Source organism: Balaenoptera borealis (assembly GCF_965194805.1).
Source record: "Balaenoptera borealis genome assembly, chromosome: 5".
Classification (NCBI taxonomy): Eukaryota; Metazoa; Chordata; class Mammalia; order Artiodactyla; family Balaenopteridae; genus Balaenoptera; species Balaenoptera borealis.
The window spans coordinates 139,561,950-139,589,182 of record NC_138862.1 but is presented as its reverse complement, the minus strand read 5'-3'; the positions used below and the strand labels follow the sequence as shown (position 1 = coordinate 139,589,182).

The following is a 27,233-nucleotide window of genomic DNA, read 5'->3' as shown; positions in this document are numbered from 1 at the left end:
CATCTCAGAATTTTCCTGAATCATTTTCCTCAGTGACATGGAAACCAAATCTTTTAAGTCCCAATTCATTTGACAGAAATGCGTCTCCCTGTGTCCCTCCACCCCCATCGAGTTGTCATTATTACTGCACGCTGGCTTTCCAGTTCATCATTTCAAGGCACTTCCATTTTCCCCCTAACTTGGCATCTTGTTTACTTCATATTTCTAACTATTTGGCTACTGTTAACTCTAGTCAAAGCTGCCACTCTTCTGGCATTGCAGATTGCTGGGTTTAAACGGTGAGTTTATGGATGCCTTGAATCTGATGAAACCGGAGGCCTCCAACTCTGCCTGATGTGTAAGCAGACTGTGTCCACCATATGCCTTCCTCTCTGCGGTCTCCATCCTGCTGGGGAACTTCACAGGAAAAGCACTGTAAAGATGTTTACCATGGGATTTTGTAATTTGCTTTTAATTTTAAGTTAATTTCCACTAACTTAGCTTATTTACAACAGCTTTAATCAAACCACCCACTGACTCCGTACTGTAACAGTTGAATCTGGGTTTGGGATTACAGGGATGCATTCGTGGGATTAGTGTGAAGAAATGTCACACAGCCCCAAGGATGGGCTGTGAAACATGATCAGACTGGCATAGCCCAAACAGTGAAATATTTACTGCAGTAAAATGTTCAAGGTTATTTTAACAAGTTCCAGGAGATCAAATTCTTGAACAACAACAACAACAACAAAAAACCCAGAGTAAAGTTACATTTTTAAAAAGTCCTAACCTATCCACAGGAAAAGTATTTGTAGACCGATTGAGAATTGTGAACAAAACTCTGAATTTAAAATATTGCTTCTTTCACTTATACTCTCAATCCCTCTGCATAATTATATGAATGTGTGCAAGTATGTGTGTACTTTCAGGAAGTGCTGAGTATGTGTTATTTGCTGGCAAATGTGATATATTCACACACCAAAGATTTTTAAAAATTCAACTAATAAGAAGGCTTCCAACTTCTTTCAAGGATGAAAGAGTCTGGAAAGAAATTGAAATGTTATTTTGTACATTTGAAATGATGATGGAGTAGAGATTTTACAAGTTTCCCCTTGAACATGGAGCAAGGAAAGAATAAAGCAGAATGATATGCATAGCAGACTGAAAAGCATACTTGAGTGGGAAGAAATTCTCCCAGAGCTAGTCCATGACCGCAGGGTTATTTAATAAATGGATGGATTTATGAGCAAATAAAAGCACAAACATTAGGGCAGAGCAGAAGTTGAATGGCCGGACTATAGTCATTCTGCCGTCTTACTTGTCTTCTTGTTAATGAGAAATCTTTCTTAAAATACTGAGGCACAATGGGTTTTTGATGAGACATGACAAGTAATAGCATTAGGGTTAAGAAGATTAAAGTGAATGTTTTTCTGGAAATTCAGTATAGCTTCTGCTGTAAGTCAAAATGCCTGAAAGAGAACATTCCCTTTTAGGAGAATTATGTTCTGATTTGTGGTGCAGTGCTTTAGTGGATAAATGTCCTAGGCCGGGATTCAGAATACCAGAGTTTAACTTGATTTTATACTGTTTGATTCTTTCATTGACTTTTGTAATCTCAGGCAGTGTGCTACTTGGACGCCCAGTTCCTTCATATCCAAAGCAGAAATGAAAATCCAAACTCTCAGGGGTGATGTAAAGATGGCAAATTAAATAAAATGAGGTATTGTAAACAAATTGCCTTGCTTATAATACATACTTAGTAAACATTAGTATCTTTTCCCTGTCAGTAGATGTGCTGCTAAATATTCAGTTGACAAGAGAAATTAAAACCTGATGAGATATATTTTGATCTTTTGATGGAATCTTATTTGAAACACATGTTTTCATTCGGTTGATGGGAGATTTTATCCAAAAGTGAACGTCCTTTTTGTGCAGAGGGAATATTCTAACTCATTTAGGTTTATAAGATGGGAATTTTAGTTATGTGAGTAAATTTCTTTTTCCCCCTCTCTTTAAGCCACTTGTCATCAAAAGAAAAACTGAGTTTTAACAGATGGTACACCAGGTCCCTTCCAGTTCTAACATTCTATTATTTCGTGGATATGGAAACGTGTATATATACGAAGGAGTGAATTAAATTCCAATAAGTATTAATCAAGCACGTACTTCGTGCCAGCAATTTCACGAGGAAAAGGATTACAAAGATGAATAAAATGTAGTTACTGCTCTCAAGGAAGTTATAGGTATACAACTGAGTTCTCCACTTACAACTGGGTTGAATTCTTATGATTCATTTTTCAAAAAGTTTCTCATTAAAGTATAACCTACAGAAAAAAGGGCACAAATCAAAGTGTTACTGCCTGATGAATTATCAAAAAGTTCTGTGGTTCATTTTTTACTTATACATTTGGCATGTGAAGCTCATTTTCCCATGGAAACATACTTCCTGTGAATGCTCCGTTAGCCTACAATACAGCTGGCATTTAGTGTTCAGAGGATTGAGGGACAGAACGAGAATTTCTAACTTTGTTTTGATGGATAAACTTACACTAAGTTTCAGCTGGGTTTTGGAGTCAGGTGGTTTGGGACTGAAATTGTAGTTCCTGATTTCCCTTGCTTACTTGCTGGGGGATGCTGGATCAGGTTTTTACCTATCCTATCCTTAACTAGTCTTCTTGTCTAGTACATGAGTTTAACAACCTACCTCCATGATTGTTGTGGGAATAAAAATGTTAATGTCTGTAAAGTGCTTGGCATACAGTTTGGTTCCTAGGAGCCATGATAGCATCAGCAGTATCAACATCATCTTTATTTCACAGAGCCTTTGTCAGGAGGGCAGGGCTCTGTTATCCCAACCTACAGACCTTGAAGAGGGTGAGCTCTGGACCCCTAAGACTTAAACAGCCATGGAGAACGCAGTGTGGAATGGAAACCTGGGTCCCTCCAAGTGGGGCTGGGTTGAGAATTCCTGGTGGATGTAGCCTAGGTATTTTTTCATTCTCAAGGAATGCACACAAGTTGAGGCCCGCCTGTTGGTGTGCATGTGTGTACATATGCAGGTTTGATACCTTTTATTTCAGGCTGAATATCTGCTGTTCCCTGCAGGGTAGAAGTAACCAGGGAGGTAGGGAATGAAAGACATTTTTTGTCTTGTTGATGGGATGGCAGGTGGCCTTTTCATCCTCTGACTTTCCCAACCCATCTAACCCCCATCTCCCTCCAAGGAGCTTAAAAATCAAACTGTTCACGGTTCAACTTGCAAACACAAGCTGAAATCCCCAGATGTCATGGAAATGTGGCTGAGCTCTTTGCAGGGTATGCTTCATGCTATTTGATTGGCAGAAAGCTACACAGGAGAGAATCCAGAGGAGATGAAACATGAGCCCATTTAGAGATGTTTAAATCTCTTTGTGTGTTCTTGATTTTATCTTTAATATATATTTAAATGGAATTCGGTTTCTAAGAAAATGTTGCTGAGTTATGATTGTACAACTTACAGTGACGTGATGACCCACAATTCACACACAATCACTAGCTTTGCTTCATTTGTCCAACTACCTCTGAGTACCCCCCTCCCCTTTTCTGGATCTTGTCTCTTAACTCTTCAGCCCACTGGGTTGTCATGGAAACCACTGTGGTTTCTACCACAGTGTGATCTCTCCTCACCCTTGACCCTCTCCCCTCACCACACACACACACACACACACACACACACACACACAAAGTGATAAAATCTGAGTGGGCACTTGACTTAAGCTGAACCACTCAGTCTTTCCACAGGAATCTAAAATCAACTAAGAGAGTTAAGCTTAATCTGTTGCCCCCTGGAATTGAGGAGCTGCTATCCGTCACCATTTCCTGCTATTTGGATGAGGAAAGAAAGATGGCAAGTCTACTAAATGAGATAAGAATGGAGAGAAAAAGAAAAGGAAGAAATGGAGAGAAAATAGAATAAGAAACGAAGCTTGAGAGTCTGATTATAAGAATTCCTGAGATCCAGGTGTGCATGTGGGTCTGTGTGTGTTATGTGTGTGTGTGTGTGTGTGTATTTTATTTAATCATGTAAGATACTTGGAATCCTTATAATAAATCTCTGCTTTTAGTTCTCTATTTGAGTTGGATTTCTTTCTTTCTTTCTTTCTTTCTTTCTTTCTTTCTTTCTTTCTTTCTTTCTTTCTTCTTTCTTTCAGTCAAAAACAACAGAAATTTATTTCTCACAGTTCTGGAGTATGGGAAGTCCAAGATCAAGGCACTGGCAGATTCTGTATCTGGCAAGGGCCCACTTCCTGGTTTATACATGGGTGTCCTCTCACCATGTCCTCACATGGCAGAGGAGTGAGGAAGCTCTCAGGGTCTATTTCATAAGGGCACAAATCCCATTCATGGGGGCTCCATCCTCATGACTTAATCACCCCCAAGAGCCCCCACCTCCTAATACCATCACATTCAGGGTTAGGTTTCAACATATGAATTTTGCGGGGGACACAAACATTCAGTCCACAGCACTTGGCTTCTGTGGTCCTGTTGGCTTGTTTGCATTTTAGAGTTTAGGTTGATTTTCATTCTGGTTTCACTTTGCAGATCACTTTATTTATTTATTATTTTTGCCACTGATTTATAAGTTTTATTGCAATGAAAAATGCAAATTGTTGTTCATTTAGTGTCTTAAATAGGTGAGTTAAAACAATAATAATTTAATTTGTTTTTATAACTGCATTTCTGTTTTGATTTGCAGTAGTTTCTGAAGATATAATTAATGTACAATAAAATGCACACATCTTAAGTGAACAGCTTGATGAATTACTTCTCTAGGATCCAGCAGTTTCATTCCTAGGTATTTACTCAAGAAAAATGAAAGTATATGTCCACAAACGTTCATAGATAAGAATGTTTAAAGCAACCTTATTCATAAGAATCCCAAACTGGAAACAATCCAAAATCCATCAAAAGGAGAATGGATTTGAAAATCATATATCAATATAATGGAATATTTAGCAATAAAAAAGAACTTTTGATATACTCAACAACATGGATATATCTCAAAAACATTAGGTTAAGCAAAAGAAGCCAGCTTCAAAAGGGTACATATTGAATGATTCCATTTTTATGACACCGAAATACTGGCAAAATGAATTTATGTCGATAGAAATCAGATAGTGGGGGTTGGAAGACTGACTGTGAACAGGCACGATGGAACTTTCTGGGGGAATGGACATGTTCTATTTCTCATTTCTGGTGGTAAGTTACACTGGGATATACAATTGAGTTGGATTTCTGTTGCCTACAGTAGATGTCCTCCTTCTAAATTGTCCCAAAATTTACCAGGATTCTCAGGCTGGCCCTTTTGCCAATGCCCCACACTAACTCTGTCCTAAAATAAAAATTTTAAAAAGAATCAGTCTGTCATTTGCGAAGGGGTGAGGGTAACCTCTTTCTTTTGCTTTACAGCATTTGGAAGTTATAAAGCCTTCGTCTCTCTCAAGCTGGGTTCGAAGCAGGAGAAACAAAATTTCAGGGGTAGAGGGGAGTGTAAACTTAGAATCCAGTCCTCCCTAAGATCGTCCTTAAGGGGCAAAAGGTGGGGACAAGACTGATATAGTAGAGGGAATGAAACAGTAAGCATAGCAACCACTAAGAAGAGAAGAGGACAATGAGGGTCACTGTGCTGCAGCCAGAGCAAGTAGGATGGGTCAACACATGCAAGAAATTCAACAGCAATCTTCATTTACTCTGTGCCACAAGCATGAACACAATACTAGGCTCTGAGAACACTGAAACACGATCTCTTCCTTCAAGGTACTATGCTTGCCACAACTTCTGAATCCACTGGAAAACACCTGTATGAGTGTTTCAGAACATAAAATATACACTGGATGCAGGTAAAGTTTCCAGGCCATTACTTACTGGGCTTTTCCCAGCATACCTGACACTGTCTTAAGCACCATAAAAGTGTAGGGTAGGTAAAACCGTTCACCACAAGATACCTCAAGGAAGGGGGTTTGCTCCCTAAGGGAGAGTATTTTAAAATACATGACCAGCAAAACACTTGTTGAGCCTGGGATGGCAGGGAAAGCTGACATGGTAAAATGCCATGTGAGTCCTTCAATATGCAATGTTCTAAGAACAATTATCTCAGAAATGTGCAGAATTAATTATGTTCTCTTATTACACAAGACTGTGCTAGCAGATGCACACCTACACACAGGCTACTCTTGAAGAGTTAAGTATCTGGGCTGTCAGATATGATTTTTAAAATTATTACTATTCAGTAAATCATTTTCAGGAAAATTGCTTCCAGGCAGCCCAATCTTATTTGAGACTGAAATGGGGACTAAATTTAAACCAAGTCCCTCCTTTGGAAATCACTCTCTTTTCACTATAATCTTGAAAAAAATTGTAATATAGTCACATAGGAAGCAAGAGATATTGGCAAATCACAGACTTCACTTGAAAGACCCATTCAGGCTTGTTTTTATCTAAGGGAAGAAGCAAGGAGTCAAACCTCATGGATACAGTACAACTTAATTATAGAAGAAACTGTCTAGTGCCAAGAGGTTCAAGTGAACATAACTCAAATAGGGCCTGGGAATTAGATGTTTTTTCCAATGACATTTGCATTTGAGATAGGGCTGCCTTCTGAAAACATAAAACTGGAGGTAAAGATTCACCTTTGCATATTAAAGACTTGTGGTCCATACCCAAATAGAAATATAAATTCATATTCAGATGCCACTGAGGCTAATGCTGATTAAGAAATATGAGAAATGCTTGACCATCATATATACTACAGACCTTATACCTAGTTACCTAAGTTTACCACTTAGGGCAACAGACCTGTGTATTACATTCTGATTAAATATTTTATAACCATAGATAAGCTGCTCTACTAGACCCTGGAGTTTTCCACATGCTCGTTTCATCCAAAAAATTTGTGGCCTCATGCCCTGGGCAATAAAAGTGAGGTGAATAACAGTTCAGAATTATTTGATGTTTAAAAGTTCTCTACTTTCTGGGGGTATTAGTGTTGTAATAGTTAATCTATGTCTACAGAAAATATATGTGTTACCTTAGATTTGAAGGTGGATTTTTTTTTTTTTTTTTTTTTCATCTTAACACCTACTATACCAAACCATTTGGAGAAATTGCATTACCTACATAGTAAGAGTTCTTTTTCCTATTTTTCAGCTTAAATTCCTCCTATGGCTTTTGAAAACTTCTTGTCCTGAACTTAGGGGAAGTGAAAAATTGCTGTTTTGCAATTTAGCTGTTCTTTTAATTTGTTCTTTCAAATCCTACTATTGACACTCTCTTTGCTTTTGTTACTTCTAAGATATATAATTCTAAAGTCCCATAACTTTTCATTTTAGACTCCATTTACTGGCTATATAGCCTGCTCTCTTTAGGACTTTTAATTCATTTTCTCAAAATTTCACATAGGTTCCAGGTCCCAAAGTAAGTTTTCTGACATTTATTCATTCAAGTATCAAATAGATATTAAATGTTGATTCTGCACCATGCTCTGATTTAGGCACTGAGGATATATGTAGAACAAGACAAAGCCTTCATAAAATAGACATTCTGGCAGGAGACACTGACAATGAACATGAAAACATACATATTAAAGTAACTGAGACCTTGTTAAATGCTATGAAAAAGATAAACAAGGTGATGTGACAGAGGATAACTGGGAGAGGCAAACTCCAGGGCAGGCAGTCAGGTAAGGTCAGGGGAGTAGCACTGGAGAAAGAAAAAATAGCAATGCAAAGGCCCTGAGGCATGAGAGGCAGGTAGGCACCTGGCATGTGTAAGGAAGGGAAAGCAGGCCAGTTTGTTGGAATGCAGTGCTGGACACGAGTTGATATCAGATGTATCAGATAAATTTGAACGACAGGCAGGAGTTGGAATGCAGAGAATCTTGAAAGTTATGGTGAGAAGTCTGGATTTTATTAACAGTTCATGAGGATCCATTGAAATACTTTAAGCAACAGAATGACATGTTCCAATTTATATTTTGAAAAGGTTTCTCCTGTAGACTTGAGGAACTAGGGTGGGTAAGGGTTTAAGAAAAGAGGCAAGGATGGGTGCAAACAGTCTACACAGGGGATGCTCCCACATCCCACAAGGCCACTCCTTCAAGATACAGAAAGAAAAAAACCACTTGACAAAATTATACATGCATTTATGATAAAAACTCTAGAAAAAGTAGATATAGAGGGAATGCACCTCAACATCATAAAGGCCATATATGACAAACCTACAGCTAACATCATACTCAATGGTGAAAAGCTGAAAGCTTTTCCTCTGAAATAAAGAACAAGACAAGAATTCCCAATCTCCTCTCTTTTATTCAACATAGTATCGGAAGTCCTAGCTATAGCAATTAGTCAAGAAAAAGAAAAAAGTCATCCAAATTAAAGAGGAAGAAGTAAAACTGTCACTATTTACAGATGATATGATAGTATGTATGTATATATTTACAGATATATGATACTGCATATAGAAACACCCCAAAAAATCTATTAGAACGAATAAATGAATTAATTAAAGTTGCAGGATACAAAATTAATATCCAGAAATCTATTGTGTTTCTACACATTAATAACAAACTATCAGAAAGAGAAATAAAACAATCCCATTTATAATTGCAACAAAGCGAATAAAATACTTAGGAATACATTTAACCAAGGAGGCAAAGGACCTGTATTCTGAAAAGTATAAGACATTGAAGAAAGAAATTGAAGATGACACAAACAAATGGAAAATTATGCCATGCTTATGGATTGGAAGAATCAATATCGTTAAAATATTCATACTACATAAAGCAATCTGCACATTCAATGCAATCTCTATCAGAATACCAATGGCATTTTTCACAAAACTAGAACAAATAATCCCCCAATTTTTTTGGAACCACAAAAGACCACAAAAAACCAAAGTAATTTTGAGAAAGAAGAACAAAGCTGAAGGTATCAGGATCCTAGACTTGAAACTATGCTACAGAGCTAGTAATCAAAGAGTATGGTACTGGCACAAAAACAGACACAAAGCTCAATGGCATAGAAGAGAGAGCTGAGAGATAAACCCACACTTATATGGTCAATTAATCTATGACAAAGGAGGCAAGATTATTCAATGTGGAAAAAGTCTCTTTAATAAATGGTGTTGGGAAAACTGGACAGCTACTTGCAAAGGAATGAAATTGAACCACTTTCTCACACCATATACAAAAATAAACTCAAAACAGACTAAAGGTTTAAATGTAAGACCTGAAACCATAGAACTCCTAGAAGAAAACATAGGCAGGAACTTCTTTGACATTGGTCTTAGCAAAATTTTTTTGGATATGACTCCTCAGGTAGAGGAAACAAAAGCAAAAAAAACCAAATGGGACTACATCATACTAAGAAGCTTTTACACGGGGAGGAAACTACCAACAAAACAAAAAGGCAACCTACTGAATGGGAGAAGGTATTTGTAAACGATACATCCAACAAGTGGTTGATACCAAAATATATAAAGAACTCATAAAACGCAGTATCAAAAAACCAAATTAACCCAGTTAAAAAATGGGCAGAAGACCTAAATAGACTTTTTTCCAAAGAAGACATACAGATGGTCAACAGGCCCATGAAAAGATGCTCAATATCACTAATCATCAGGGAAACGCAAATGAGCTATCACCTCACACCTTTAAGTATGGTTATCATAAAAGAGACGATAAATAACAGGTGCTGGCAAGGATGTGGAGAAAAGGGAACCCTCGTGTGCTGTTGGTGGAAATGTAAATTAATGTAGCCACTACAGAAAACAGTGTGGAAGTTCCTCAAAAAACTTAAAACAGAAATATCATATGATCCAACAATTCCAATTCTGAGTAGTTATCTGAAGAAAATGAAAACACTAATTTGAAAAGATGTATGCACCCCCATGTTCACTGCAGCACTATTTACTATAACCAAGACATGGAAACAATCTAGGTATCCATCGATATATGAATGGATAAAAGAAGATGTGGTATACTATACAACAGAATATTACTCAGCCATAAAAATAATAAAATCCTGGCACTTGCAGCAGCATGGATGAACCTGGAGAGTATTATGCTAAGTGAAATAAGTCAGACAGAGAAAAACACGTACCGTATGATTTCACTTATATGTGGAAACTAAAAGACAAAAGAACAAACAAAACAGAATAAAACAGAAACAAACTGGTGATTGTCAGAGGGGAGAGGGTTGGGGGGGGTGGAATGAAATAGGTGAAGGGGATTAAGAGGTAAAAACTTCTGACTAGTGAAAAAAAAAACTGGCTACAAAATAAATAAGTCACAGGGATGTAACATACACATAGGGAATACAGTCAATAATACTGTAACAACTTCGTATGGTGCTAGATGGCAACTGGATTTATTGTGATGATCATTTTATAAGATCTAAAAATATTGAATCACTATGTTGTACATCTTAATCTAATCTAATAGTGTTTGTTAATTATAACTCAATTTAAAGAAAAAGAGTAGAGACAGGGAGAACTATTACATCACTTCTCTTCTGTCATGGTCAGGGAGATATGTCTCAGTACCTACCTGCCCACCCTGCCACCCCATACACACCCAACAGGCTGGTGAGAGCAAGTTGACTCTCCCAATAGCATGAAACTTTTACATTTAATTATGTTTAATATATAGGTGTGATCTGATGTATATGCTCACACTGGAAAGTTTTCCATTAATTATGTCTATAAATGTGCTTGTTTCACTCGAGAGTCAAGCCTGGAGTGCGTCGTTTTGTAACTACACTATTGAAATATGGGGCTTGGTGTGTAGACAGAGTGTGTGTTGATGGGGGGTTTGGGGTACTGTGATGAAGCTTGAGGTTCTGAGCAGCTACGGGTCAGCACCATAAATCACCCACATACCATCAAATACATCAAAACTGGAGGAAAGCTGCTAAAAGTGGGTGCTCCTCACAGGCTCCCTTGTCTCTGTTCAGGAACCTTCTCTGAAATTTGGTGTAACCTCTTGTGCTGTAGTGGAGGTGGCATTTCAAAGACCTTCACCCAGAGGTCACTGACACTCAGGAACCTAGGGAAATATCTCTCCCTTTACTAAAGAGGTGGGGAGAGTGAAGGAGGAGACTTTATTTTTTATGCTGATCAGATTATATAAAAATAATGGAAAACTAAGGGAAAAAAATGAGGTAACCAACACACTTAAACTGTAATAGGTTTCCAACCAAAAAATGGGCAGAAGACCTAAATAGACATTTCTCCAAAGACATACTGATGGCCAATAGGCACATGAAAAGATACTCAACATTGCTAATTATTAGAGAAATGCAAATCAAAACTACAAAGAGGTTTCACCTCACACTGGTCAGAATGGCTATCACCAAAAAGCCTACAAATAATAAATGCTGGAGAGGGTATGGAGAAAAGGGAACCTTCCTACACTGTTGGTGGGAATGTAAATTGGTGCAGCCACTGTGGAGAACAGTAGGGAGGTTCCTTTAAAAACAGAGTTGCCATACAATCCAGCAATCCCACTCCTGGGCATATATCTGGAAAGGACGAAAACTCTAACTCAAAAAAATACATGCACCCCAATGTTTATAGCAGTACTATTTACAATAGCCAAGACATGGAAGCAACCTAAATGTCCATCAACAGAGAAATGGTTAAAGATGATGTGGTACATATACACAGTGGAATATTACTCAGCCATAAAAAAGAATGAAATAATGCCATTTGCAGCAACATGGATGAACCTAGAGATTATCATATTAAATGAAGTAAATTAAAGACAAATACCATATGATATCACTTGTATGTGGAATCTAAAAAAAATGATACAAATGAATTTATTTACAAAACAGAAACAGACTCACAGACACAGAAAACAAACTATGGTTACCAAAGGGGAAAGGGAGGAGGGATAAATTAGGAGTTTGGGATTAACATATACACACTACTATATACAAAATAGATAAACAAGACCTACTGTAGAGCACAGGGAACTATACTGAATATTTTGTAAATAACCTGTAATGGAAAAGAATCTGAAAAAGAATACATATATAAATGTATAACTGAATCACTTTGCTATATACTTGAAACACTGTAAATCAACTATACTTCAGTAAAAAAAATGACCAAAAAAATTTAATAGGTTTCATTGAGTAACCCCTGTTAAGGTAAAACCAGAGAATTTATCACCTTTTTCCGACAACCATTGCCATTTGCTGCTTCACAACCTCACCACCAAGTCAGATTCCACGATGTGCAAACCCAGAACATATCTACACATAACCATAGCAATATCTGACCTTCAGTGTCTTAGCACTATTAATTTTTGAAAACATATTTTAGATACTCTTCCATCACTATTTATCTCAAATTCAAAATTCTTATATTAAGGCAAACTGAATTTCACAACCAACAACAGATGGGTCTGTGCTAAAATCAATTTTATAGGGTTTACCATGAGAAGCTGTGAAGCAAATTTCTTAGCATCTCCATAGACAGAAATAGCTAAATTAATCTATGTCGTTATTGGGGTCATCCAGGAGATATAAATAAGGGCAAACACAGAGAATACACTGAGTGCATAAAACTTCTAATTAGCATGAGATCAAAATAGTACTGGCTAGCTTTTTCACAAACTTAGAAAATATTTTACACATTTTAATTAGTTTTCCTGTGGGAATTGGGTGAGCTACTATTCTAAAGATACGTAATTTATCAGAGTTCTGGAGTCACAGCTTACAGTTACATGCATACCTTTTGACTATTTCTTAAAATGCTTTTTTGGTCTTTATTTCAGAATGGGTTGATTATCAGTCTCCTCTTTATCCAGATGTTCTGGTAATGTTCTCTGTCACCTGATAGTTTATAAGCTACTTGGGATAGAAGGTGATATCCAGAAGGCAAAATTAGAAAGACACAAGGCAATCAAACTGAGAGAGTTAAGCTAATATGTGTCAGAAACAATGGGGAATTTGTGGATGAAGGGAGAGGATCAAGAGAGGAGAGGAGGTGAGAGCAAGAATAAAGGGCTGAACAATGGGGCAGGGCGGCCACAGGAGTTTTAAGAATAAGGATATAGAGTGAAGTCACATTTATACTGTTTGCATTTCCATCATGCAAATGTTCCTCCTTCTAGAACTCATTGACCAACCTTTCACACAGGCTTCAACCCACCAGAAACCCTGTGTGATTGGATATTTTTGTTTGCACGTGTGTGGGAATTAAGGAGAGGGCTGGGTTCCACACTGGTCTGACACCAGAGTTGCTGTGCAGAGAGCAGGAATCCATGACCACAGGTAATCGTCAGAATATAAGCTCCTCCCAAAGTCACAGTATCCTTAGAAATAGCACAAGACTTCTCCCCTGGGGTATAAAATTGTGGGTCAGGGTGGTCCAAATTTACCTTTAGAAGGTATAGCATCCCAGGATCTTGGATATAATGTAAATAGAACTTCTGAGTGATACAAGATGAGGAAACACAAAATATAAAACGATAAGGGTCCCAGAGGTAAGCACCAGTTCCCATTAGCCCTTAAAATGTAGCTTAGAAGGAGTCCTCTGTAAAGAAACAAGACTTCTGGTTTCAGCCACAATGAAATAGCTTATATTGAACTAAAAAATAATTATAAATCTGGACAAAATACATAAAATAACTGTTTGAAAGCCCTGGAGAGCAAGCAACTTAGGTCAGACTTGAAGGGGCTGTGCTGCCTGGGAAAAGGGAAGCCCATCAGTGTGAAGACCATGTTTATATAAGTGTTTTCCTGAGGGAATCGGCTGTTTCAGTGTGAGGCGGAGGAGGAAGGAGCAGTCTTCCTGGCCGAGGACGTTTAGGTGTACCAAACCACCTGGGATTTGATGAGTAAGCCCCAGAGAGGAGGTCACTGCATCAATGGGGCCCTTGAGGCATCAGCCAGCTCCCCATTTGAGCCTACACAGGGTGATGCTCCAAGAAACCAGGTGATTTCCATAACCACGTGATGCTCAGGAGATGCAGGCTGGAATTCAAGGCCTGCCAAATTGGAGGAGCCTTGGTGAACATCCAAGGATTTTAGCTGAGATCCTGAAAAAAATCATGTCTTAGGAGTGAGCACTATACCACCAGATTAAGGGCAACACTGAAACAGATCAGCCTAACAGAGCTGAAGAGGAACTGTGGGCAGGATGAAAGTGATTTGCTGGTACTCTACCTGCCTGCCAAAAGAAACGATAACCCTATTTGGAGGAAAATAATGTGAACACTTTTTCATAAACAACATCTACAATGAAACAAAATCATGATATCTGCTAAAAAAAAATGGGTGGGGGCCAAATAACCAAAACAAACAAACAAACAACAACAACAAAAAAACACACAAGAGAAATAACAGATAATGAAAATAGTCTCATTGGCAATTCAGACATTGGAGTTTTAAAATCACTACGATTAATGTTTCAGCAAAGAGAAGAAGAAGATAAAAAATGGATTAAAGGTAAGAATCCTTAAAAGTAACCAAATAAGAAGAAACTAGGGGTTGAGATCCCATATTTTCCATTTGTCTATGCTGAGGAATGTTGGCTATTTCTCTCTTCCCTCATTTCTTTTTCCGTTTTTGGTGACTTCGATGCCCTAACTCACCTCCACTCTTCAAAAATAGCTGTCACATTACGCTGTCGTGGAGAGCACAAAAGGCAACTATAGTCGTAGACCTCGATTTATTGAAAGGGAAGACAAGAAGAGTGTCTTCAAGAAGAAGAGACAACAGAGGACTTCCCCGGTGGCACAGTGGTTAAGAATCCGCCTGCCAATGCAGGGGACATGGGTTCGAGCCCTGGTCCGGGAAGATCCCACATGCCACAGAGCAACTAAGCCCGTAAGCCACAACTACTGAGCCCACGTGCTGCAACCACTGAAGCTGGCGCGCCTAGAGCCCGTGCTCCACAACAAGAGAAGCCACCGGAATGAGAAGCCCGCGCACCACAGTGAAGAGTTGCCCCCGCTTGCCGCAACTAGAGAAAGCCTGTGCGCAGCAACGAAGACCCAACGCAGCCAAAAATAAATAAATAAATAAATAAGAGACAACATGACTACGAGTTTACAGATTTTAAAATGACAGACACCTGTGCCCATACTCTGTCCCTGCCACCTACAAGTTTGTGTGACCTCACACATGTTACTTAACCATTCTGCATCTGTTTTCTGTCCTATAAAACCTAGTTGACACTCACCTTCAACAGTGGCTTTAAGCACTAAATGAGATGTTTTACACAGGCAGAGTACTTAGCACAAATATGTTTGCAATAAATATTGATACCTCCTCTGCTGCTTGAAGCACACATTCAAAAGTGGTAATCTTGGGGCTTCCCTGGTGGCGCAGTGGTTGAGAATCTGCCTGCCAATGCAGGGGACACGGGTTCGAGCCCTGGTCTAGGAAGATCCCACATGCCACGGAGCAACTAAGCCCGTGAGCCACAACTACTGAGCCTGCGCGTCTGGAGCCTGTGCTCCGCAACAAGAGAGGCCGCGATGGTGAGAGGCCCGCGCACCGCGATGAAGAGTGGCCCCTGCTTGCTGCAACTACAGAAAGCCCTAGCACAGAAACGAAGACCCAACCCAGCCAAAAATAAATAAATAAATAAATAAATAAAATTTAAAAAAAAATGGTAATCTTGAACGTCAGAAAGGGATACCATCTACATACTGTCTGCCATTTGATATCCTCCACCAAGATGAAGTCATATGCAATTTGGGTTCGTTCTTTACCTTTCAAGTGGAGAATACTGATGACGAACAAAATGTCCCCACAAGTGGGTTAGTCAAAACAAGAGCTTCGTTTCTTAAACCCTTAGGGAAAAAATCGAGTATAGCAGATATCTGGGACAAAGCTCAAGGCAGCAGATCAAGGCTTCTGTTCATAGAGAATGCTCTGCGTACGTGCTCTGGCTTGCCTTTCAACAATCATCCCTATTAAATCATTGGTCTCTCTGACACATCTAATGAAGTCATGTTCATGAGCAGCTTAATCACGGGATGCAGTTTGGTACATATTTTGACAGGAAAGCTGTTTGTATAAACTGAAACATGCAGCAAGTATATAATTTCAGAAAATGTTCATTATGCTTTCAGCGTGACAATCTTTGGCTTGAATCCTTCCGTGCATATTTATTCATTTTAAGATAGGCTGTTTTGAGTACCGGTTAACAAATAAAAAGATATTCTTAAGCAAAATGCATGTCAAGCCAGTGGAGTAGTGAATAATTACACACACAGCAAACTCTGCACTACATACTCTATCCAGAAATCTTTCAGTTCGGGAGAAGTCACACATCTCTAGGTGAATATTATATGTCCCTGAAATTGATTCTGGCTATAAGCACATGAAAATAAACAAGAAAGAAACTGAATTAAGAGAAGTCATCCGTAAATAATACTTTCCTAAAATGTTGATAACAAGCTCCAGGTTTGACTTGTAGCTAATTATCTAACTGCTCAATTAGTAACCGAACAGCCCTACCGTATCTGCTCAGAGACTATTTGAAGTGAAGTCAGGACATGTGCCTTTCCTGTTATAAATGATCTCCAGGCCCCATGTGTTTGGGTCTCAGCACCAATTAGAAGTCAGACTTACATCACTCTCGTGACCTTCTCGAAGGTTGTATGTGAGGTCATGCTGAATGTCTTCCATAAATTTGTGAGCATATTCTGGGTAAAGGTCCAGCACTTCAAAGAGTCCTTTGAGGATAATGCACTGGAGATCACAGTAGGTTAGCGCCTTCACATCCGCATTGGTCTTGATCACTTGGTCCTTAATTGACAGATTGGCTCCAATTAAATCCCCTTTCCCTTGAAACAGTGAAAAAAAGAGACATGTAGCTTTAATGAAAAGCAAGCTTGGGACTGGTAACTTTGTTTGATTTACAGGCTTCATTTCTCTGAAATTACACTGAAAGAGAAGAGGAACCTTTATCTGGGGCAGGGTTTCTCAGCCTCAGCAGTGTTGAGATTTGGGGCCTGATCATTCTTTGCTGGCAGGGGGAGCATCCCGTATGGGGTAGAATGTTTAGCAGCATCTCACATCATCCATTCCCAGAGATGACACCCAAAATATCTGCAGGCATTGCCAAATGTGCCTTGGCAATCAAACTTGTCCCCAGTTGAGAAAACTGGTCTAGAGAATAAAGCCTAGGAGCCTGAGAGTTAGGAACTGTAGGTCATACATGGGCTCCAGACAGGTCCCTCACAGGATTTGATAAATGACTTTAGACAAAGCAGTTGACATTTTTCGTCACAGTTGCTTTAACCATTCAAGGGAAACAATAATGGCTCAGTTTTTCTGACTGTAAAAATGCTCCAGGATTCTGAGGTTTAGACCATCAAGAAGTATATTAATCATTTTGATTCTAGCACTTTGGACAATAATATAAGCATCACCATCTAATATACTCGGGTTGTTTTATTTATCTCTGAACATGTCTACAAGACAGGAGCGGGGGGCGTGGAGGAGGAGAGTTGAGAGGCAGAGGCAACTACTGGGCATCACAGACCATGAAATCTACTACATAAAAATGCAAAATGCAAGTCATAGTTTTAATGCTCTGTGACAGTGTAAAAATCCCATTTTCTCCAGCAACAAAGAAAGTGAATAAATAAAAACTATGAGCTCTTCCACTGTGGGGAGAGATGGTCTAACACTACTTTATTCCCATTTTCTGTGTCCCACCCCACAGCCAGCATCTCTGATCTTTTGTCCATAACACCTCTGTCGATCAGTCTTAGGCTACACTTCACCTGTCTGGGAACTAGCTTACTTCCTCCAGTTTGCTGATTAGATAATATTGGACAAGTTATTTGAATCTTTAAAATCTTAAAATTGATTCGAATCAGTTTAACCTGGCAGGTGGGTGAGCATAATTGTAATTACTAACAAAGAGCTGATTGCAGCTTCAGTTTTATTTTAGACAGAGCCATTAATTCACTCAGCGTCCATGTGAGAAATCTGCAAGAAAATCCATTCAATTCTCAGACAAACTTAGGTTAAAAGCTGAGGTAATATGACCAAGTTCACAAAGGACGCTGGCATTGGATTCAAGGCTCCAACTTAGGAGTTTCTACTTTGTCTTTGCTTTGTCTTCAAATATCATCATGCCTATAAATAAATAAAATAACTTTTATTTATTTATATATTTTTATGTCCACTTTGTTTCATTTCATAGGAAACCAACAACCACTAATTGACCAACCAAAAACCACCAAGCAAATAATATCTTTGGAATGTTATAGAACAAATTGCCCCGTCCATTATCATTCAATTAGTTTTTTAACTCTGAAACTTTTATTTTTTCCTGTGCCCAGAATTTCTGAAAGCAAAGTCTCTGGCATGCAGCAGGCTTCAATAAAAGTCTGTTTTATTGGATTTGACAGTAAAAGGAGATGTGCCACATCAACCATGAATACCTGAGATATTCATAAATATTTGTGCCAGATCAAAACATTTTAAATTATTCTAGGTATTATCTTTGAATTAAAACCTTGAAATTGAACCTATTTGGCAGAAGAAAAAAGACTAAAATCTATATTTATAGACACTAAGAGAATAAACAGCCACATAGTGCTGAAGAATTCAAGTTTGATTTATTGTTGTCACCAATCCTGCTAAACTTGGACATTTTTTTTCTTGCATGTTTTGTTAGAAATCTAAATTGCTGCTCAAAAACTCAAAGTTGGATACTGATGCAAGATGTAAATATAGCCAGGATGGACTGAATACAGCAAATTTTCAAATTTTGTATATCTGAGGAGAATTTACCATGATGCACCATGTTGCCACGGTGAGAATTCACATTTTCTGTTAAGCAACTGGTGTTTGGAAAAACTTTAGGGTCATCATACTTTCATACCTGGTGATTTCGGCCACAATGACTCCAGCATCTTGCTAAACTTGGCATCTTAGAAAGAATTCTAGTTTATTTATTTATTCAATGGATAATTATGGACCACTGACATGTGTGCCAGACCTCAGCTGGAGCGTGGTCCTCACCCTCACTAATTTTATGATTTTGTGGATTACTCACTACCTAGATTTAGAGCCTAGATCTAAGTTTCTTAATTACACTGGGTTTCAGTATCCTTATTTCTAAAAGAAAAGAAGATATTTATAGTCCCTTAGAGTCTCTATTATTCAGAATTCCATTACTGGTATTTGCTAATCATTATTCTTCCATTGGGCAAAAAAAACGTTGATGGGATGCATGTGCAAACCATCCTGGTTAGAGCTATAACTTATGTTTGATTATAATTAGGTAGACTAATGCCATCTGTGAAGAGGGCATTTATCCGTGCTTTGTCATCTTCTTTTAAATCACGATGAAGAAAGTGTTCAATTACCAGGACATGAGATGAATGTGTATAAGGCAGACAAATTCTATCCCTGGAAAAATCCCTGCCTCTGTGTCAACTGCCTCCCCAAAAAGCATCAGATTAAGAATGCCTTCAAGAATTGATAGGACGACGGGATTGGTTGAATAAATTATGGCTTGACAGCTGTTTGGTGATACTTTTCCCGTACGACATTATGTATTAATTATTTTGTTGGCAGAGTGAACATGTACTAAATATCTATATTTTAAGCCATGTGCTTAAGTTTATCAAAGTCAGTATTGATTTAAATTGGCCCATAAGATAATATTACCCTAGGGGAAGTAAAATAGTCAATCTCCGTTGAAATAATGTTAACCACAGAGAGAAAATATTACTAATTTATTATCTTTGGGTTTAGTCCCAATATAACATAGGCGTGTTTCAAATGGTCATGTCCATTTTTGAGAGATATATGGTAGCAGCAAAGATGGGAAAACGTTAATTACGGGAAGCTCAATTTATGGAGGAAATGCGGGCCAGAAGCACAAGGCAATGAACTAAGTCTTTTAGTTGTTAGTAGAATTTTTTAAAAATAAGAAAATCCGATGGAATTGTATATTACAAACAATAGTATTTACATACAAGCCATCAAATTTGTACCTATCGTGGCATAGTATCAGGGATGATGCCTTCGTATTCCATTCCTAGAACTGTTGCTAGTTACCAAATTTAAAAATTCACCACAATTATGGAAAAACCCACATTACATACATTTAAAAATAGTGCATTTATTTGCTTACATGTATATCAAACCATAAGCTGCTAGAAAAATAACTAAATACCCTTTAATTTTATTTATTTTATTTTAAATTAATTTTTATGGGAGTATAGTTAATTTACTATGTTGTGTTAGTTTCTGCTGTACGGAAAAGTGAATCAGTTATACATATACATATATCCACTCATCTTTAGATTCTATTCCCATATAGGTCATCACAGAGTATTGAGTACAGTTCCCCGTGCTATACAGTAGGTTATTAGTTATCTATTTTATATATAGTAGTGTGTATATGTCAATCCCAATCTCCCAATTTATCCCTCCACCACCTTTCCCCCTTGGTAACCATAAATTTATTTTCTACATCTGTGACTCTATTTCTGTTTTGTAAATAAGTTCATTTGTACCATTTTTTGAGATTCCACATATAAGCGATATCATATATTTGTCTTTATCTGACTTACTTCAATCAGTATGACAATCTCTAGGTCCATCCATGTCGCTGTAAATGGCACTAAATGCCCTTTTAAAAGCAGACTGTGTCAATGGACAGACTGTAAAACCGATAGTGGTACTAAGGAAACCCACAGGTAAAGAAAGGTTTTTGAAGCAAATTTAAAAATGATTGTCACTTTTAATTTTGAATAAAAAATGATAGAATGACTGATCTTTAACTTCACAGAGTTGAGAAGTGGGCAGGAAGAGTGTTAAATTCTCCTCTTGAAAAACACACACATACAGAGTCTCACTCTCCCACTGATAATGAGCTGGCCACACTGAAGATAAATACACTCTTTTAGTTGCTCTTCCATGCCTTTCTATTAAGGAGAAAAACATAAGGAGGTGAATCAAGAATTGAGCCCAAACTTTGGAAGGCAAACCCTACCTTTCATCTGGGATGTGGTAAACTGAAGTCAATGGGAAGCAATGGAAAGCATTCTTCCATTTGGTATTTTACCCCTCGCTACCCCCATCTCTGCACCTCTAACTGGGGATAATCATAGCAACCTAATAGGGTTGCAAGATTTGAATTGGATAATGGACATACAACACCCAGCTCACATTAGGGAATCAATCAATATTAGTTCTCCTCTCTCTTCCCAAATATAACCTATCTTGAAGCTTACTAGCTAAAATCCAGAGACTGCAGACTTAACAATGATCATATAGAATAAAAGGCATTGTTCAGAGGTGGAAAAAACACTGGATACAGAGTCTGAAGACCTAGGTTAGCTTTGGCTTCAGAAAAAATGAGAAAATACCTCTCTTATCTGTCTCTTTGTGTTAGGAAAACGTAACTAAGGTCCCACATGTGAAAATACTTTGTAAAGGGTTGGGTTGTCCACAGATAGTAGGTTCTGAAATATGAAAATTAAAAATAAATGAAAAGTGCTGCATTAGCCACTTTTAATTAACACAAATTCTGAACATTATCATTCTACACTGGTGTTCAAAATATATCATTTAGACCAGTACCTAATTTATTCGTAGGCCCTCAAGAAATAATAGTTGAATAAATAAATGAACAAACAGATAAACAAATGAAAGTGATTTTTAGAAGAGGTACACATAAAATTGCAGATAGCAATTTTTCTACATTAACCCTGCATGTCATCTTTTGTCAGCTGACATTTACATTTCAACGAACACCAATTATGTCTTAATAGTTGGAGTCAACTTTGTGGTACAAAATATTCACAAATTGTCCTATGAATTTTTGAGGGAGTGAAAAAAGCCTATCATCACCTTGACAGAATTGAGTTAATGATTGCTATGATTGCTATGAGAGCTTATTCTAAATACGAAATCATTTTTTGTGCAATTTCTAGCACAGATAAAACAATTTTCAATGTTCTTCTCTGAATTGATTCTCCACAAAAATGCAGAAATGCCCTCTGAAAACTGACCAGCTGTTTCACCAAGATGCAGACTATATCATAATTTATAATCTGGCTTTAGGAATCAGAAAGAACTGTGTTCATTCTCTTGCTATGTTATTTGGGACAAATTAAGTTAACTAAGATATGATATATTCACTTGTAAAGTGGGGATAATATTTACACCACTGGATTTTTAACAAGAATCAAAACATGTGTTGGATATAACACTTAGCACAGTGTAAACTCAATATATGGCATAAAAATTAATAATAATAATAATAATTTGGCAAATTAAACCCATATCCTGAATCCACATATTCATCCCTAATTTTCCTTCTCTCAATCACAGTTTTTCCCCCCATTTCATCTCCTTAATTTATGCTCCAGAGTAAAATTTCATGAAGCTTTTCAACTCAGACATACCAAGAATCGCCAGCACCATGCTGTCTTTAAGAACTTCCATGGAACCCGAGCATACAAAGTAGATGGCCTGCAAAGCATCTCCCTGACGCAGCAGATACTCCCCTGGAGCACAGAAGGAGGTTTTGATGTGTAGGGACAGAGACCTGAGGCAGCCCCGGCTGGCACACTCAAAAAGGGACAACTGTAAGATTTCCTTGTTCAGGTGCATGGTGATGTCAGAACGAAGCTCATCTGGAAAATCTTTCAAAAGCTGTCAGAGAAGATGAAAGAGGGAAACAAGTTGGGGTCAGTCTTGCGTAACTGATTGACTATAAGACCACAGGAAGTTTTTCCCACTGTTTGACCACCCATAGTACAGAAGAGGAAATATACATATGAATAATCCTGGAGAGATTTTTTCCATGACTGTGACCCTGGTTGTGTGCTCCTAAATAATCAGCTGTTAATAAGTCTGGAGAAATAGAATAAATTAATAAAAGACTCTAGAATGAAACATATAGTTCCTTGTGACTTGCTTCTCACAAAGACACCTACTCAGGACAGAAGATATGGAATTTGGACCCTTTAGTGTTTCCTCTGCTGTCATGACCATCTGAAGAGAGGAAAAAACAAATAATCACTTAAAAATATTGATGACTGGTTTCGTTGGGGGGTTGGTGGAATGGTTGCTTGATTTTATAGGATACCTTTTCTACAGTGGAGGTCTGCGGTGTTTCTGGATGTCCAAAGATAACATGTTTGCTGAAAAGCCATTTCTTTTTTTTTTTTTACTTTGTTGCTTTTAAAGGTAAACATTAACTTGATTAATCTAATATTCCATGATTCCATCATTCAACTGTCATAAGAATTGGTTCCTTCAAAGAGGGTCAATGAGAATGAAAATAAGTCTGCCTGATTGACCAAAGTAGCAAGTTACTGTAAAACACAGGCCAATCCAAAGTGACATTGTAAAAACATAAGCCAGAGCAGATGAAAGAAGATGTATTGAGGTCATGAGAGACTAAAAATAAAGAGATAAAGAAGGTGGTAGGTGTGTATTTCCCTTTTGAGACCTGCATTAGAGCACTTTGCTTTTACCTTAGAATACGTGCTTTCTGCCTGAAAATGTCAACATGAGAAATGCACATTACCTCATTGGAATCTATTCCATTGTTGACTGACCAGGTTGTTTGGAAATATTCAAGCATCCTCTGCTTGAGCTGCTGGGGCAGGTGATGGACACGTATGAAGTCCTTCAGATCCTTGGTTCTAGTGTGATAGAGGGACCATCTGGAATACATCCTCTGTATGATCGCCGTCACGTTTCCAAACACCAAGGCATGCATCAAGGCTAGAGAAAACAACACGGCATATAATGGGAGAAAAATAGGATGGAGGGGCTTCCTCCTTATGTATAAATGTACAGTCTATATATCCTGAATCAGCGGAGTACACGTAGCTGGCCACGTTGACACAGCTATTTTGAAACAGGCTTTTTGCTGCAGCTGCAGTGCCACAGGGTGCATCCTGATGTAGTCATTTCGATTCCACGTGGCTTGATCAGAGTAAAAATACCTTTTAAAAATACTCAGTAATAAGAACAATAGACCACTTTGACCCACACTTAATCTGTTAGCCGCCATCCTGGCTATGACAAACTTTGATTTTTGTACTCTATTCACATCTGTATTATTTTAATCGTTGGGTATAACTGTGTAGGTATGATGAAATGGTTTTAATAATTTCATAGAATAAGCTATCAAATTAGGGCTTAATAGTTATTTTTATTATAATAACAAATACATTTCAAAAGTAAGTCTATAATACAAATCTGGTTAGCCTTTATGAGAATATTAGTCTCTTCCCCAAAGCCATCATTTAAAATTAGTTTTAGGATATTAAATATGACACGTTTCTATTAATAAAGGTACTGAAAAAGGTGTTAGAAATGTAATTGAGGATTTCCTGGGCAATCTGAAGACAAGATAACACCACCCCAGCTCTCTAGTCACTTTAATTTTAAGGGACGTAGATATTAGAAATCCTGAGACCATTCAAGAAACAAAGAATTCAGATATTCTGCTTAGATTCCTCGCCACCTCTCTGAGAAGAGCCGGGTGGTACACGAACATGTGACTCCTGTTTCAATGAGATTTCTTGGTCAGTCTTCCCCTCCCAAAAGCACCACCAGAGTGTAATGAGAGAGCAGGCTTTGTTCACCAGAATTCCAGAGTGGATGGGGACTAGGGATGGATTTTCTCCTGGAAAAACATAGAGTGAGCAAGCAGATGGACTTCACTTCCCAAGGAGCCACCTGCTGTGGGGAGTGGTCAAGTATCTCAAAGTCAGAAAAGATGTGAGGATTTTGCACTAAGCAGTAGTTGTTGGTCAAACAACGGGAATGGCCTAGCAGACACCAGCAAGGAGCCCGAGAAAGCCTTGGACCCACCTGGGTTTGTGAAACTGGGAAAGAGAAAGACCCAAGTGTGCCCACACTTACGGACAGATCAACTCTCTGTGATATTCAGATTTCAGCCCTGATCCCCATGGGACTGGCAAGGAGGTAAGAAGCTCAGGGGTTGGGTGAAATCACTGGTTTCAGCAGTTTTTAGTTAAAAAAAAAAAAAAAAGACTAAAAATTTCTAGTTTGTCTATTAAGACCTATCATAAATGTCCCTGTGCCCAAATCTCAACGTCCAAGGAACTATGTTAAAAGTTTCTTAGCACCAGAATTGATAATTAGTGCAAATGTGTCGACCTGTTGTTACATCCATCCTCCTGAATATTTCAAGATAGCCCCAACCCGAATTCTTTCTTTCGGTTACATTTACCAGAAATTATCAACTTTTGTCATACTAATTTCAGCCTAATCTAACACTGGAGTTAAAATTCTTTATCAGGTTATACATCATCATTTCTCTATGGAAAATACGGTCACCATGCTAGTAAAGTCACCCCATAATAAAGAAGGCCTCAATATTTTGGAGAAGTTACTAGAATAGGGTTAAACTTAGGGTCTATATACAGGAGGCAATATAATGTTGCAGAGGAAATATGGACTTCGGAATCAGACACCACTAGATTTAAATTCTGGCTTTACCACTTCTAATTTTGTAAACCAGGTGAGATATGTAATTCCCTTGCGTGGTTTCCTTATATGTAAATGGGCATAACAGTACCTTACTCATAGAGTTATTTCAGGATTTAAAGAGTTAAAATATCTTTTTTAAAGTGCCTTTAATTGTGTGTGGGTGCTCAATTTATGTTAATTTTTCCCATGAAAGTGAAAAGTGCTATGAATTTCCAGGATGCTCAGTGGTGTAAAATATGCAGGAGAAACCCAGATTTAAGGTTTTCCAGCAACCTGTCAAATAACTGAGTGGTTCTTTGTGGAAATAACTTCTTGATGGAGGAAATTCAAGAAATAGTCAAGAAATGCCTGCTACATGCAAGCACACGTAGGTGCAGATTCTTCCTAAGTGTTCAAAAATGAAATGTCTTCCAAAGGGTTAAAAATATCCCAAGAAAAACGTATATTGCTTAACAACTAAATGTTGAACGCTTATTGGCAGGTTCTAAGTAGAGGCTCATTCTTCTGTATGGTTTTAGAAGCACAACAATTCTGCCGCTTAAATATTTTATTTGGAAGGGGAGACCTCTATTTATGATAAACACTCAGCAAAGAAAAGAACTGATTCTGCTCCAAGTCGAAGGAATTAAACACCGATTTCAGGCTCTGTTAATATACTTATGGGCTCAGTGTTTGGAAGCCTCACCATCTGTAGAAAGTACGTAGTAATAATCATTTATGGCGATTAAACTGAGTACTGAGAACAATTTTATTTCATTTATTTTAACACTGCTTTCCTTAATTATGTGTATGATTTTAACTTTGCTTAATTATAATGCCTGTAAAGCACTTAAGGTAAGAGAAGTAATATGTTCAGATCACTTAGCGTCCTAATTGTACATTATCAATAAAATGAATTACTGGATTCATTGTAGCATTCATAAGTGTTGTTGGAAAGCCCTAGTCTATGTCTGAGTCATCATAATTTCAAAGTCTCATTTCAGCATAGGAAAATACTTCTAATTTAAGTAGTTCAAAAAATACAACGCTAGCTCTCGTAGTTTTTCAGTTTTCCAAAGTTATTATTGCCTCTCTGTCACTGGCTATCATTTTCACACTGGCGAAGAGTGTTTGTGACTGTCAGACCAAATCATTCCATCTACTATGAAATTTTGACTGAAGAACTTCTATATCCAGGTCAGTCTGGAAATTATCCTTCACTTTTCCTTTTTATTCCTAGGAAATTTGATGTATATAATTCTTAAAGTAGCATGCTAGGCCTGCTGCTGAGTCTGTGGGAGGTTCTTTTTCTTTGCGGAGGAGTTTTGTATAGAATGCATTTTGTAAAAGATCATGTGAATATCAGGTTTTCAGAGGAGGCTCAACACTCAGGATCTGACATGAAAGTAAACAGACTTCAAATGAAAATGCATTCTTATAGGTTGCCTGGCTTTCTCTTTCCCTCTTTTCTTTCTCTTTCCTTTCCTTCCCCCCCTTTTTCCCTCCTCCTTCCTTCTCCTCTCTCTCTCTCTCCCTCCCCACCACTTCTTTCTTTGGATTTTGGGCAACCTTGCTGTCCTGAGATCATCATTTCTGATTTCTTTAGTCAACTACTTTGCAGTGCCTTCAGAGTCTACAGGGGAACTGTGCTCTCCTGCTATAAATGGAGACCAGAGCTCAGGCTCTGGGTAACCTTAGCTGCCCTCCTCTTCTTTCTCACCGACTTATCGCCCTGGAATTTTCCAGTCCTTGCTATAAGTACAC

General features: G+C 38.0%; 1 protein-coding gene across 1 annotated transcript in view; it reads right to left on the bottom strand.

Moving 5' to 3' along the window:
* KCNH8 (potassium voltage-gated channel subfamily H member 8) overlaps window positions 1-27,233 on the bottom strand; it is a 272,237-nt gene that overhangs the window by 55,456 nt on the left and 189,548 nt on the right. Inside the window, exons 8-10 of the mRNA XM_082392854.1 lie at window positions 23,551-23,750; window positions 22,421-22,670; window positions 16,611-16,825 (exon numbers count right to left, since the gene is read on the bottom strand). Of these exons, the coding sequence (XP_082248980.1) occupies window positions 16,611-16,825; window positions 22,421-22,670; window positions 23,551-23,750 (665 nt within the window). The remainder of the gene's footprint in view (window positions 1-16,610; window positions 16,826-22,420; window positions 22,671-23,550; window positions 23,751-27,233) is intronic.